General features: G+C 57.5%; 2 protein-coding genes across 2 annotated transcripts; both read left to right on the top strand.

Moving 5' to 3' along the window:
• The first annotated feature begins 284 nt into the window (after window positions 1-284).
• On the top strand, window positions 285-9,944 carry LMAN1L (lectin, mannose binding 1 like). The gene is made up of 15 exons (XM_061181427.1): window positions 285-413; window positions 527-634; window positions 726-784; window positions 2,249-2,348; window positions 2,717-2,837; window positions 3,419-3,474; window positions 4,099-4,231; window positions 4,540-4,691; window positions 5,372-5,437; window positions 5,799-5,866; window positions 6,829-6,952; window positions 7,611-7,742; window positions 8,808-8,929; window positions 9,507-9,617; window positions 9,731-9,944. The coding sequence occupies exons 1-15, from the start codon at window positions 300-302 to the stop codon at window positions 9,942-9,944; spliced, it is 1,680 nt and encodes a 559-aa protein (XP_061037410.1). The 5' UTR covers window positions 285-299.
• Window positions 9,945-10,020: 76 nt separating this feature from the next.
• Window positions 10,021-13,389, top strand: CPLX3 (complexin 3). The gene is made up of 3 exons (XM_061181907.1): window positions 10,021-10,184; window positions 11,363-11,450; window positions 13,165-13,389. The coding sequence occupies exons 1-3, from the start codon at window positions 10,021-10,023 to the stop codon at window positions 13,387-13,389; spliced, it is 477 nt and encodes a 158-aa protein (XP_061037890.1).
• The last annotated feature ends 949 nt before the right edge of the window (window positions 13,390-14,338 follow it).

Here is a 14,338-nt window from a genome sequence, read left to right as displayed (position 1 = left end):
GTAAGGCTTACATGAGAATGCGGGGAAAGTGCTCTGTGTGGGTTTGGCCTCCGTTGCCCTCCCCTGGCAAAGGCCCATCCAGCCGTGCTGGGGTCCCACTTCTTCGGTGGATTCCTGTGTCGGACTAGCCAGCCTGTTATCTAATGGCTGTGGTGTTACCTCCATCCTCCTCCTGGAGCCCAGCCTTGACCAATGAGAGAGAATGATGGGGGAGCAGGGGCTGGTGGGGCCCAGGCCCTGAGCTGCCCTGGTCCGCAGATGCCATCCCAGGCCTGGAGGAGGTACGGCTGGCCCCAGCCATGCGGAACCGGAATGGCGCCGTGTGGAGCAGGACCCCTGTCCTCTTCTCTGCCTGGGAGGTGGAAATGCAGATGAGGGTGACGGGGCTGGGGCGCCGGGGAGCCCAGGGTATGGTGAGTGGCCCCACCAAGGTCCAGCAGAGGGGGTGAGTCAGGGGGGCTGGTGGTGAGCCCAGGGTTCCAGTGTCCTGCAGGGACCCTTGAGCTGAGCAGCTGGGGACCCGCAGGCCGTGTGGTACACCCAGGGCAGGGGCCAAGTAGGCTCTGTCCTGGGGGCGCTGGACTCGGGGGACGGCATTGGGATCCTCTTCGACTCCTCGGCTGAGGATACCCAGGTGAGTCATGGTCTCCTGCCCGCCGTCCCACCCACACCCTCACCCTCCTCCCTGTGCCCGTGGCTCAGGCTGCTTGTCACCTCCCACACAGAACAGCCCTGCCATCCGTGTGCTGGCCAGTGATGGGCACACCCCCTACGAGGTGCTTGGGTAAGGCCCCGCCTGGCCTGCCCTGCACCCCATTCCTGCGCTGCGAGGGGCTGGGCGGTTACCCGCTCTGCCCACCGTGCCCCTGCCCTGGCCTCTGGCAGGGAGCCCCCCTCCTAGGGCGGTGCCCTCCTTTCTGGTCTCTCATCTAAGCTGATGGCACTGCCCTGGGACTCCCTCCCCCTCGGTCCCAGCGGTGCCTCCTCCTACGGGGCCTGGGACCAGAGTTTGCTTGCTGTTCCTGGGAACCACCCACTGAGTCCTCAACTCCTTCAACCCAACAGCCCCAGGCAGTGGGAGCAGAGAAATGATGCGGGGTGGGGCCCATGCTCAGTGTTTTCACTCACATCATCTCATATTGACACTCTTGAGAAGTGGGGATTATTAGTGCCCAGTTACAGGTGAGGACACTGAGGCCCAGAGAGGGGAAGTGATTTGTCCCAGGTCACACAGCTGTGCACAGAGCTGAGATATGAGGGCAGACTTGCCCATGAGTGTCCACGCCTTTCCCGCACCAGCTGCCTGCCTGCCTGCCTGCCTGCCTGCCTGCACCGTCTCTTTCTCTCAGATGACGTGGCTGCCCATCCCTCCTCAGCCAGGCTGCCTCCTCAGTAGCTGGGCCAGTTCGTCAGTGTCTCTCGGCAGACATCCCTTAGCTCGTAACAATTAGAATAATTGCTAACGTTTATGACCTGAGCTTACTGTACGCCAGGCACAGCGCCAAGTGCTTCACATTCATTACTTGGTTGACCCTCATAACAATGTTATGAGGGAATCTCAATTATTATCTTCATTTTAAAGGTGGGGAAACTTTGGAAAGGTGAGGTAACTTGCCCCAGGTCACACGGCTCAGAATGCAGATACGGCGGCAGATCTGGAGCTGGCTCTTCCCCTGCCCCGCGCCGCCTCCCTCTTGGCTGAAGGCAGTGGTGACAGGCTCTCTGGTGTGAGAGGTTCTGCGTGTCCATGAGCCCAGAGAGACTCAGGACGGCTCGGGCTCAACACTCCTAACACCCAGAGCAAGCGGCACCGCCCCTGGGGGGAGGCAGGCTGGTCATACTGTCCTTGGCTGCTAGAGTGAGTCTCGTGTTGTCTGTCCTGCTGCAGGCCAAGCTTGGCAGAAGGGAGAGGCAAGAGAAGCCGTACCCAGAGGGAAGCCTGTGGGACGAGGCCCGGGGGACTGGGGGTGGAAACCCCACTGTTGGTCCAGGCTCTGCCCCCTAGGGAGGAGTCCCAGGGAGGGCCAAGTCCCAGCATTCCGCCAGGCAAGACCTGCTTTCCCGCTCCCCTCTCTTCTGCTACGGGAGCAGAAGACAGCAAGGGTGGCTCGAGCTAGACAGCAAGGACAGGTCCTGCACCAGTGGGGGTGGGTGGCACTGCAGGCCTGGGCAGAACGGCCTCTGGGACCACCCTTGCTGGTTAGGCCTTGGGTCCTGTGCAGCCTGGCTGGATTCGAAGTGCCCACAGGGATGGAGCCAGCCGGGTGCTGGGCTCCTGCCACCAGGACTTCCGGAACCAACCTTACCCCTTCAGAGCACGGATCACCTACTGGGGGCAGAGGCTGCGTGTGAGTCGCCCCTCCTGCTTTTGTGGGTCCACCGGGCAGGGAGTGCAGATGACAGGGCTCGGAGCTTTATGAAGGCCCATGACCCCACAGACACACCTGTGACACCACACAGGGTCCCTGGCACATGCAGGCAACACACCAGGGATCCTCCTCCCTACACGAACTCCTAACTGGCCCTGAGCACATGCTTGGGAGGGCTGGCGTGAGACCGGGTGTGCGAGCCCCTCCGCACCACTCTGACACCAAGCTGCTGCCCGCCTTCCGGGCCAGGGGAGCCAGTGAGTCAGGCGGGGACGATCCCCTTGCCAGGGTCAGGGGAGAGGAGGGGGCTCCCTCTGCAAGGGGCTCACGCCCTCTGTGCCCCTCAGGTGTCCTTGAACAGTGACCTCACTCCCAGCGACCTGGGTGAGGTCTGTGTCGATGTGGGGCCCCTGCTTTTGGCCCCCGGAGGTTTCTTTGGGGTCTCGGCAGCCACCAGCACCCTGGCAGGTGAGGGCCCCTAGCTGGGAGCTGCGTGGCAAGAGGAAGAGGGACAGCTGCAAGGGACATTTAGAGAAATGGAGCAAAGGGATGTGATATAACAGAGAACCCATGGAGGAACTCAGCTGGAAAGCAGGGAGCAACCAGAGGTGGGAGTCCTGGAATGCCAGGGCTTTGGTCTTTAGACTCTGGGTGCTGGAGAGCCATGGAAGGTTTCTGAGGAGAACAGTGACATGGTCAGAGCCATGCGCAGGAGGCGGCCTCCCTGTGGTGGCTCCTGCCAGCAGCAGCCAGGCTCTGGGCCTGAGGGTGCTGCTCGGCCTGTGGTCACGGCTCTAGGTCAGGACCGTCCAGTTTTCTCACTCACTGGGGGTCCCCCTCTGGCTCTGTGTGTGGGTCAACCCTCACAGCCCACCCATCTGCTAGTCTGATCCTCACGCCTTTCCCATGCAGTGAACAAGACAAGGGTCAGAGCTGCCCAAAGTCACAGATCTCTTGCCTGCCAGGAACGTAATGGAGGCTGGGGAGAGAGGGCTGAGTGAGTGAGTTGCCGGGTGGAAGCTACCTTCCCTCTCTACCCCCTTCTGCAGATGACCACGATGTCCTGTCCTTCCTGACCTTCAGTCTGCGTGAGCCGGGTGCAGAGGTAGCGCTGGCCCTGGGCCTTCCCTGGGGGTAGGGCTGGGGGAGAGGCAGCCCAGGGTTCCCTCCCCTCCCCGGATGCTCTGCTCATGTCCAGCTACCAGACCTGTCATTCCAACCCTTATCTCCCTGCTCATGGAGCTCTGCTCAGGCCAAGCCTTGTGCTAGGCAGTGCTGGGGACCGAGGTGACCCAGAGCCAGGCCAAGTCTGTCCTCAAGGACCTCCCAGCCTGACTCGGAGCTATGGGAGCACAGAGGGGTCCTAACCAGCCAGGAGAGCAGGGAAGACCGCAATGGCAAAGATGAGCTTGAAAGAACACAGGGAGTGGCATGGACAAAGGCCTGAGGCCTGAGAGAGCTGCTGGGGTCTGGGCTGCAGCAGGAGGGAAGGGTGTGAGGGTCGGCAGTGCAGTGGGGCTGGGAGGACTGGAAAGTTCTGGGCCTGGTGGCGGAAGGAGAACCAGCTGTATGGGGAGGAGAACCAGCGGGGCGGGGGTGTCTTCCCATGCTGGGGTGAATGTTTGGTCAGGGAGGGGGGACTGGGCTTGTGGGAGGCCCTGTGAGGAGACTCCCCGGCCCCCAGATCTCCCATGGGTTTGGAGCCTAAGTTTTCATCTTCTTCCTCCAGCCTCCCCCGCAGCCCTTCCTGGAGACAGAGCAGCTTCGCCTGGCAAGGCAGCTGGAAGGGCTGCGGGCAAGGCTGGCCCTGGGCACCAAGGAGGACATGATTCCAAAGCCGAACTGTGAAGTCCAGGAAGAGGGTAGGGACCCAGGGAACGGGCAGGTGGGGCATGGCCCCAATTGAGGGTCACAGGATCCTCTTCCCTTCGAACCAGGAGTCCTTTAACCAGTGAGGACATGGAGGCCTGAGGATGCCATATGTAAGCAGGCTCTGGGGCCCAGGTGATGTGTCCTGTCCCTGCCCCACCACCCAGACACCTCTTTCCAGGGGAGAGTCTTGGAGGCAGAAGCCACACCTTTCTGGCCCTCCAAGAAGCCATCGAAAGATAGGATCTGTTGCCCCACCCCAGCTGCCGGCTGCCTGTCCCAGCTCTGCCTCAATCCCCAGGGGAAACAAGCTTTGACCTGGAGGAGACACTGCACAGACACAGCCAGATCCTGCAGGCTCTCCAGGGTCTCTCCAAGCACTTGGCACAGGCTGAGAGGCAATGGAAGAAGCAGCTGGTGTCCCCAGGCCAGGCCAGGCTGGAGGGAGCCTGGGTGAGTGGCCCCTCAGGCATCCAAGGGTCTGCCTGCAGGCCTGGAGAAGCCGAGCCCCATAGGCACTGAGTCTGATGGCACCAGTGGGCTCCCTCCGTCCAGAAAGAGGAGCAAGCACCGTACTTGGGAACTAGTCTCCCCCAAGGTCTGGAGGGAAAGGAGGGCAGGGGTGAAATGCTGCAGGTCGCAGGATAGGGTGGACCTGCCAGGCAGGGGAATGGGCAGGAGGGCGGCTCTGCACAAGAGAAGGCTCACAGAGCCCCACGGCTGGGGCTGGGGAAACGAGTTGCCACGTATTTAGATGTGGGTCTCCAGACAAGTGACAGAAATAGACCGGGTGTTTATTTGCATGTAGCTCCACGTGTGATTTGATTCACATACGCTTGCTTAATGCTCAGAGGCACCAGAATCCTCGTTTCCCCTCCACTGCCATCCTGGCTTCTCCCCTGGGGAGTCATGTCCCATGGCAGACCCAGCCTGGGGCCTGACAGCTGAGCTCAGTCAAGATGTTAGATGCTGGGCAGAAGAGGCCAGCGGCTCCTGTGAGCTTTGCTGGGCTCTGGCAGCTCGAGGTTTGAATCATGTCCTCAGGACAGAGCAGCTGAGGCTGGGCTGCTGGAGTGGGGCAGAGGGGAGGGAGGCCACACTCCAAGGCCAGGTCTCCCTGATCCTACTGCCAGACCCAGGACTCCCCCTGCCAGGTTCTACCCACCCCTGAGAGAGGTGGCCAACTCTCCAGGTCACTCGTCAAGACAACAGCCCAAGCACCGGCAGTTGACTGTGCCCTGGGGGAAGTAGGGAGGAGAGGACTGGCCTCCTTTGGGGGCAGAACCACTTCTGGAAAGGGGAGGGACTTTGAGAAAGTTCCCAATTGGCCACTGTCAAGGGGGAAACCACCATCCTCAAGGAGAGGCTTTGAGAGGAGGGGGGAGTCAGAAGCCCAGGTGGAGAGGGTCAGATAAACCTAACGTATCCCAAATGAGGAAGGCCCAGGTAATGGGGTAAGGCCTCTAGAAGGAAGAGGGCTGCAAACTCCTGGGGAAAGTGAACTCTGAGAAGAGAGGGGCTGTGCCCTGGGCCATAGAGAAGAGGCTGGCACTCCTGCAGGACTCAGCTAAGGTCAGTGCCCTACTCCGTGGACAGCGGACTCTGCTCCAAGACCTGCAAGAGATGAGGTAAGGGCACAGGGAGATGAGGATCCTGGGGGAGAGGGAGGAGAAGTCCCCATCCACCAACTTGGCTTCTCTGCCTGAAGACCCCCCCCCCATTAGTCCTTTATTCCTTTCATCGTTTCCTGAGCACCCAGCACAAAATCTGGAGCATAGCGAGGGGCTAGGGGCCGAGTTAGGTTTGTTGAACTGACCTGAAATTAACTGAATCAAGTTAAAATTTTGAAACTCCTAGTTTAAGCACAACTCCCTGAGACATTCTCACCCCAGGGAGCGTTAGTAAATTTGAGCCTTCCTTCAGTGATAGCTTCTGGAAGGACGGAACTTTTTTTTTGGCTGCTCCACGCGGCATGCGGGATCGAACCTGCGCCCCTTGCATTGGCAGCGCAGAGTCTTAACCGCTGGACTGCCAGGGAAGTCCCAGCAGGGAACATTTTGATGGGGTTCTTGGAGGGAGCCCAAGCAAAATCAGGCCCAGTTTTGGGGTGGGCAGTCCATGACTTCATTTTACCCTCCTCTGGCCTCCCAGCATCCCTCTCTAGGCCAGGCCTCTGGAGTTACCCATGGAGCCCTGGGCGCGGGGGGTCACCTTGATGCCATGGGAGGAGGATGGCTTCAGGTTGTATGCTGTGGCTGCACCCAACCCCAGCCCTCCTCCCTACATCTAGATGCCTAGAGGAGGGACGATGGGATGAGGAAGAGGATCTAAATCCCTGGGGGCCAGAGACTGAAGGCAGAGCCCAGGGAGCCTGGGGTTGAGACAGACAGCTTTAGGGAGATGCTTCTCTGAGCTAAAGCTGTCTTGAGGAGAAGCTCTGGGGTAAAAAGACCAGTCCCCAAAAGGAGCCGTATGGATGGTGCCTGTTCCTCACCCAGGTGATGCCTTTGGGGATTATGAGAAATGGTTAGGCAGTTTGGGTGCAATCAGAGGGGATAATGAGCTCTTTCCCTTGGTTTCCACCCTCCAGGGATGCAGCTGCTCACATGGCCTCAAGAGCCCAGGTCTTCTATCTGCCTGTGGGCACCAAGCATCATTTCTTAGAGCTGGCCCAGATCCTGAGCCTTCTGCAGAAGGACCTGCGGGGTCCAGTGGTGAGGGGCAAGGAAGGGGGGACCGTGGGGCTCAGCCCCCTTCTTCCAGCACTTCTGCAGCCCCAGGCCCCTCCTGCCTTTGCCCTCCCCTCCTGGGACTCCTGTCAGGCACACCTGTGTCTGTGTCTGTGTGTGCATGCACACAGGCATGCAGGCACACGGATCTCATCTTCTCTCTGCCTTCTCTACTCTCTGGAGAGTCCCACAGACCTCAGAACCAGCAGAGCCCTGGAGACCACTTGGCCCAACTCCCACAATGACCAGAAGATAAATGGGAATGGGCTGTGCCCAAGATCATTCAAACCTTCGTGGTGAAGTCCACTCTTCCTTGTGCCCCGCCCCATCTTGCTCTTTTCCTTGCCCTCTCCATCACGCTGTCTTTTGCTCTCTACTTCTCTCTCTTGCTTATCTCTAGAGACTTCGGCCCCCTGGAGATCCCAGGCCCCAGGCCCTCCCAGCTGTTCCCACAGATGGAGCCATGGGACCTGGGGTGGGGAGGCAGCTTTGTACTCTGCCCTCTCTCCAAGTTCCCTGGATGAGAGTCAGGGTACCCCAACACTGGGAGAGGGAAATAAAGCCAACAGTGGCCCAGATTCTAGGTCCCCTCCCTCCTTCTGGGTAAGAAGCTGATCCAGGATCTTAGAACATCTCCTTTCAGAAAGCGGCAGCCAAGGACTCCTGCCCACCTGGTCGGCCCCCAGGGGTTTCCTCGTGCCTGCAGCCTGGCATCTTCCTGTTCTTCCTCCTCATCCAGACTGCAGGCTTCTTCTGCTATGTACACTTCAGGTGGGCCTTCCCATGGCAGGACTTCCCACACCTACCTAGCATCTCTTGGGTCTGGGCCATAGCCATTCAATTTGAGAGAGGGGATACTGAGGCCCAGCGGGGGACCTGCATGGTCCACCAGCTGGCAAGGAGCAGCGCCCAAGTTAGGACCCATTTTTTCAATAGAGACTACTGACTATCTGCTCATCTGCTGGTCCCATCTAGGTCCTACCCTCACAGAACTCACTCTCTAATGTGAGAAACTGACAAGTAACTGACAGTCACATCCTTTGTGGTCAATGCCATGATGGCAGGAAGCTCAGGGGCTATAAGAGCGCAGGAAAAAGTACTTGAGCCAGCTTGGGGAGATCAGGGAATCACCTGGAAGGGACATTTGATATGGGTCATCAAGGCCACCAGGAGTTTTCCAGCCTGACAAGATAAGTAAAGGCATTGATATAGAGGAAACAGCATGAGAAAAGGCATGGAAGCATGAAAAAATATATACTTTGGAGAATAAGTGGCAAGTTCAATACTGTAGAGCAAAGGGTGGGACCAGTTTGTGAAACTGGGCAAAGAGAATTTAAAAGGTTGGGGGGAGGTCACTGTTTCTGCTTAATTAGTGTTTGTAAATGAATGAAACACTTAGAGATGTAAGGTGTGCTAAGGAGCTTAGAAACGAGACAGTCCTTGTTGGTGGTATTTCAAGACAAGAAGAATCAGTGTGCGCTGGGATGGTCCTGGAGGAGGAGTGAAGTGTGCTGAGTTTTAAAAGCACAGTGGGAGAGGGGATGGCCTGCAGATGTGGAGAACAGCAAAGGTATGAGGTGGAAATGATGACAGGCTTATGTGTTATATATGAGTGCAATAGTGGCCATAAGGCTGGAACCACCTGGACAGACCTTGAATGCCAGGAGGAAAGTGTGGTACTGATGGAGCAGGCCAAGGGAGCCATAGAAGGCCCCAGAGCAGGGGGTGCTATGGTGCAGTGAGTGTAGGGAGGTGGGTGTAGTGAATATAAGGAGCCTGGTCTCAAGAGCCCAGAAGGGAGAAGCCCAAGTAGACTTCTTCTCTCCCTGGCAGCAAGCAGGAGCTGGACAAGAACCTTCAGGATGATTTGTCCACAGGCAGCCTTCCTTTGAGTCCTGCACCACAAGTCTCTAGGACCCTGGGGGCTCTGAGGAGGCAGCCCCTCTCCCCCAGCATACATGGGTGACCTACCTCAATGCCCTGAAGAAATGTCCACTTCTCATCACTAGGAAGTCACTCTATGTCTGGGAGGTGGAGAGCTTGGCCAGTGTCCTCTGCCTCTGGGTACCCAGCTCTTACCCACACCTTAGCTTTTGGGGAGCTCCAACCTTATTAAAGGTGATTTCCCTCTCCTCATGCTTTGATATGCTCATTTACCTTCCAGCTTCACCTTAATCTCTCTGAAGGCAACCTCTTCTAGATGGTAGCTGAGAGTGGGCTCCAAGCAGGCAAGGAGGTCAAGGATTGGCTTGACTGACAAAAGACCAGATACCCCACAGGCCTTGAACCCTGGGCTATGGTGGGAGATGGAGTCACAGCTGTGTATAATTCTGTCCCCAAATTCAGCCAGAACAAGGAGTGGTGCCTCCAGGTGCCCTTCCTGGTCCAGCCCAGGCAGCATCACCATGAACAACTCTCTCTCGCTGCTCCCTGTAGCTCCAGGGGTCAGCAGGGCAGGCGCGTGACCCAGAACTCTGAGAGGCAACCCATGGAGCCATAATTGGGATACCCTGCTCTCTGATCTCCCTCCCTTTCCCAGTGTCAAGCTCTCTGGGCAGCTGCTGGGGCAGCGGGTTGGAAAGAAGGTTGGGGAGGGCCCAGGGCTACTCGTATTCCCAGCTGAAATCCTGGCTACCCGGGGGAGGAGGAAGTTGGGGGGAGAATAGGGAGCAGTGTACTGGGCGCATAACAGCACAGCTCGTTCCCCTGGGGAGCGACCCCCCTCCCCGAACCCCTCGCGGCCGGCCCCCAATCTGTTGGCAGCAGTGCCCAGAGGAGCTTGGCATTGAAGGAGGCACGTGGGGGAGGCGGGAGTGAGGAGCGGGCACGTGGTCCAGCCTCCTCAGCCCCGTGCATGCCCCCCGCCCCCTGTGAGGAGGGGTTTGGGGAGGTGGAGGCGGGCCCGGACAGGGGCGGGCGGTGGGCGGTGCAGAGCGTGGGGCTCCTGCCGCAGGCAGGAGCTGTCCGTAAGACCTAGTGCTGAAGTAGGCGCAGACGTGCCTGGGTGCCCGCCGCGTGGTACCCGGCGCCCGGTGCCCGGGCCAGCGAAGACCATGGCGTTCATGGTGAAGACCATGGTGGGCGGCCAGCTGAAGAACCTCACTGGGAGCCTGGGGGGCGGCGAGGACAAGGGGGACGGGGACAAGTCGGCCGCCGAAGCGCAGGGCATGAGCCGAGAGGAGTATGAGGAGTACCAGAAGCAACTGGTGGAAGAGAAGTGAGTGGGATCCCTTCCTGGCTCCAACAGCCCTCCCCACCCCCCAAGGGCCGCCCGGCCCACGCTTAGGGCAGTCTCAGACCCCGAGCCCCTCCCCTCCCCTACTTTTCTAGACGAGGTGAGAGGCAGGGATGCGCCCTCTAGGCTGCCCCCAGACCATCCCATCTCAAACCCAGAACCCCGCTCCACATTCGGGCCCAGAGGGAGTGGGGGAAGGGGAGATAGGGGCCTGGGACAAGGTGAGGGCACGTGCATTTCTGACGAAACAAGTAATCCCTTAATCCGATCTGGTCCCAGCCGTCTGTGTCTTCCAACTGGAGCTCTTCTGAGCCTGAGGCTCTGAGAAAATCGGTGCAGCTGAGGCGGAATCAGTCATGGAGACAGATCCTGAGATGGGGTCACTCATAGATAATTGAGGCTACGTGTGTGAGGACGACGCTGGGACAGAGAGGGAGCTGGAGTGGCGTTAGGGGCTGAACTCCACAGCTAGGCTGTTTAGGTCAGATCCTGGCTTCGCTTCTTTTTATCTGGGTGACCCTAGGCAAGTTACTTAACCTTTCTGTGCCTCGGTCTCTTCTTCTGTAAAATGGCAATGGTAATAAAACATGCCTTATATACTTATGAGGGTTAAATTACTTAATGCACATAAACTGCTTAGCGGAGCGCCTGGAACATGGCAAATCATTAAATGTTAGCTATTATTTCACTTAATCGTGGTAACAGTTTTGTGAGTTGCAAAGTCTTATCCCCATTTTACAAAAGAGGAAGGTAAGTGACTTACTCAAAGACATAAAGTGGTAGTGGATCCAGGACGCGAACCCATGTCTGTCCCGAATACTTTGCCCCACACGACACAACCTGTCAGGAAAGGAAAAGACCAAGTCGGAGACTGCGAGGGACATATGTCAGGGTCCGCAGAGACAGCCAGCCAGACACCCCCGCCCCGCTAGCTCCCGTCCAGCGACGGGTACGGAGGCGATAAAGGGCTCTGTGATAGCTGGCAGAGGCAGTAAAGATTAATCCCGGCTGGTCAGAGCGCCGAGCACCCAACATACAAGCCCGCGGGCAGGAGGGATGCAAACTGCGCCCAGGACCCAGAGACCCTTCCCGCCCCTTCCTCGCAGACCCCGCCCATTTTCTCAGCCCGGGCAGTGATTCCGCCCCCGGTGCCCCCACAGGATGGAGCGGGACGCGCAGTTCACGCAGAGGAAGGCAGAGCGGGCCACGCTGCGGAGCCACTTCCGAGACAAATACCGGCTGCCCAAGGTAAGCTTAGGAGCCCGGGCTGTTAGGCACCACCGGGACCCCTGAGCTCTGGGCTCCGGACTCCTTTGTCCCGCTCCCGGCGCCGCAGCTCTCAGGGAGTGTTTGATTAAATCATGGGTTCTCTCACTCGTTCATTCATTCACCGTTAACTGGAGCCCACCAAAGGCCAGGGCTTGGCGCTGAGGGGTAGTCCAGTCCTCGGGGAACTGATAGGTTTGTGTTTCTGGAGCCAGTCCAGGCCCCTTCTCTCCTCCAACGCCCACTCACCCAACCCAGAGTCAGGCCTAGGCAGATGGAGAGTTGGAAGGCAGTAGATTTTACCACAGGTAAAATCTCTTGGGGCTTCTGAACACCCAGAGAGGGAGGTGGGTAGAAAGAAGGCAGCACCTTCTGTGGGCCAGGCACTTGACCTTCACACCCTTACCTAACCCCTCAGTAACTCTGCCAGGTAGCTACTACCCACATCTGCAAATAAGGAAACTGAGGCTCAGAGAGATTAAGGGACTTGGCTAAGGCCATACAGCCAGCGAGTGATGGAACTGGGATCAGAGATCAAGCCTCTGCCTGCTGAGCCTGCACTTGCTCCCGGACCCCTGGCTGCCTTCCAGAGTATGAAGTCTGTCTGCAGAGAGCAAAGGAACCCCTTTGGTTGGCCAAGCAGCCAGGAGGATGTCTCCCCTAGGTATTGCAGCATCAGATGACCATGTAAGTGTTCTACTCCTGTTGCCTAAGGAGGGAACCGAGGCACAAGCCACTCCCAGTGCCCAGAATTGTGCTAGACTCTGAAGAGAAACAGAAGCACAGGCTACGGTACACCTGACCTTGATCTTGCACTTGAATTGGAAGATCAGATATGTGAATGTCACATTCACTCACTCAACAAATGTTTACTGAGCCCCTGGCTGCCTCTGACTCCCCACAGCACACTAGTCTTTTGAAAATCTCTCTAAGGGAGAGTTAAACTCAGCTAGGAATGGAGTCATTCCTCCAATGCTTGCACTAAGCATATAAGAGACACAACTCTGCCATCAGGGAACACTGAGTCCAGTAGGAGAGAGAAGACTTGGCTGTAACTGAGTAGGACATAAAGTGGAAAGCCCCAGGGCCCCCAAAGGGACAGGGAAGTGCAATCACAATCAGTAGGCAGGTGCTGTGCAAGGAGAGCACAGATGTTGGACTCAGGGACATAGGTTTAAATCTAGCTCCCTCACTTCCTAGTGGTGTGACCTTGGGCAAGTTACTTAAGTTATCTGAGCCTCAATTTCCTTTTTTGTAAAATGGAGCAAACAATACCTACCTCACAGGGTTGTTGTGAGAATTAAAAGCACTCAGCTCAGTGTCAGCCACAGGATAGGTGTTTGGTGAATGGAACCCATCACTGTGATTGGTAACATCCTTCAGTGTAGTTAATGATAGTCAACACATGACTTAGCTGAGTCTGACTCGGAAGGATTTTCATGTTGTCATTACTCACTATGCTAGTGTCTTACCTTCAGCATCTCAGAGTGAAGTAAGGTGGTGTAAAAGTGCAAGGTCTCCATATCCAAGCATCCAAAGCTTGATCCTGGGATGGGGGAGGGGGACTGAGCTCACTGGAACATGGAGCTCCAGAATCTTGGGGCCTGGAACCCAGTCCAGGCCTCCTCCCTGCCACTCAACTCTGGGTTCTCACAGACCTCCAACCCCACCCCACCCCTTCTCCTCTTCCCTTCAGAACGAGACAGATGAGAGCCAGATCCAGATGGCAGGTGGAGACGTGGAGCTGCCCCGGGAGCTGGCCAAGATGATTGAGGAGGACACAGTGGAGGAGGAGGAAAGGGCCTCGGTCCTTGGGCAGCTGGCCAGTCTCCCTGGCTTGGACCTTGGCTCACTTAAGGACAAGGCCCAGACCACATTGGGGGACCTCAAGCAATCAGCTGAGAAGTGCCACATCATGTGACTACTTCCTCTGGGGTTGCCCACTGGGGTGACCAGAGGGCTGGCCCCACATAAGTGCTAACAGCATGCCTCAAATTCCAGGGACCCATATCCCATCTTGGCTTTGTTTCCCTGCCCCAGGCCAGCCCCAGGACCCATCTCATCCATGGCTCCAATCTGCCTTCTGCTTTCTCCCTCTCCACTGGGAGCAAAGTCCCCATTCCTCACCCTACCCCTCAGGACCCACCCTCCCTACTCAGCCTGGGAAGGCCTCCCAAGATTGTAAGAATAGGCCTGACCCTCTCTGGCCATGGCCCCAAGTTCCTGAACATAGAAGCACACATAGAGGGACACACAGAGTGACACAGAGACCCTGGCATGTGCAGAGGGATATGCCACAGATGCATCCTGGCACACGCAAACACAAACACAGGCCAGCTCCCCTGGGTGCCTAGCTCCTCTAGACACCGACATTCAGATGCGCTTAGAGAGGGGCTTGAGGCAGACACCCTCAGCAGTCAGGAGGCCTGAGTTCAAGTCTCCACATTTATTCTCCTTAAAACCCAGTGCCCTTTCTGGGCCTTATTTCATCATCTATAAAATGGGAATGGACTGGGTGATTTCTAAGACTTTCTAGCTTGGCCTCCCTGGCCCCTGAGAGTCAATCCCACACCCCTCGTTGGGTAGGGCAGCAGCTGCAGCCATAGTCTCAAGCGGCTGCCACTGTGGGCTCTGGCTCTTGGAAGCTGAGTGATGCTGTGTGAGGGGCCGAGTGCCAAGGATGAAGCTGGCACTGAACAGCAGCCCAGGTGGCTCCGGGCCTTCTCTGAGCCCAGGGCCCAGCCAATTTCTGTTCTGTTCCTGTAGAACTCTCTCTGGATTCCATAGCTGGATTTCCTCTCTCAGCTCAGTGAAAAATAAAAATTCCAGATGACCTGCCTATTCTCCCACTTCTTACTGCCCTCCAGGAA

This window comes from Eubalaena glacialis, chromosome 2, assembly GCF_028564815.1.
Source record: "Eubalaena glacialis isolate mEubGla1 chromosome 2, mEubGla1.1.hap2.+ XY, whole genome shotgun sequence".
Classification (NCBI taxonomy): domain Eukaryota; kingdom Metazoa; phylum Chordata; class Mammalia; order Artiodactyla; family Balaenidae; genus Eubalaena; species Eubalaena glacialis.
The sequence above is the reverse complement of the archived record's forward strand: the minus strand, read 5'-3'. Positions and strand labels throughout refer to the sequence as shown.

Coding starts and splice junctions, on each gene's coding strand:
- LMAN1L (XM_061181427.1), top strand. CDS start 300: ATGCGGAACCGGAATGGCGCCGTGTGGAGCAGGACCCCTGTCCTCTTC. Junction 6,953..7,610: donor AGGACCTGCGGGGTCCAGTG/GTGAGGGGCAAG, acceptor ATCTCCTTTCAG/AAAGCGGCAGCCAAGGACTC. Junction 7,743..8,807: donor GCTATGTACACTTCAGGTGG/GCCTTCCCATGG, acceptor GGCAGCAAGCAG/GAGCTGGACAAGAACCTTCA.
- CPLX3 (XM_061181907.1), top strand. CDS start 10,021: ATGGCGTTCATGGTGAAGACCATGGTGGGCGGCCAGCTGAAGAACCTC. Junction 10,185..11,362: donor AAGCAACTGGTGGAAGAGAA/GTGAGTGGGATC, acceptor GTGCCCCCACAG/GATGGAGCGGGACGCGCAGT. Junction 11,451..13,164: donor ACAAATACCGGCTGCCCAAG/GTAAGCTTAGGA, acceptor TCTTCCCTTCAG/AACGAGACAGATGAGAGCCA.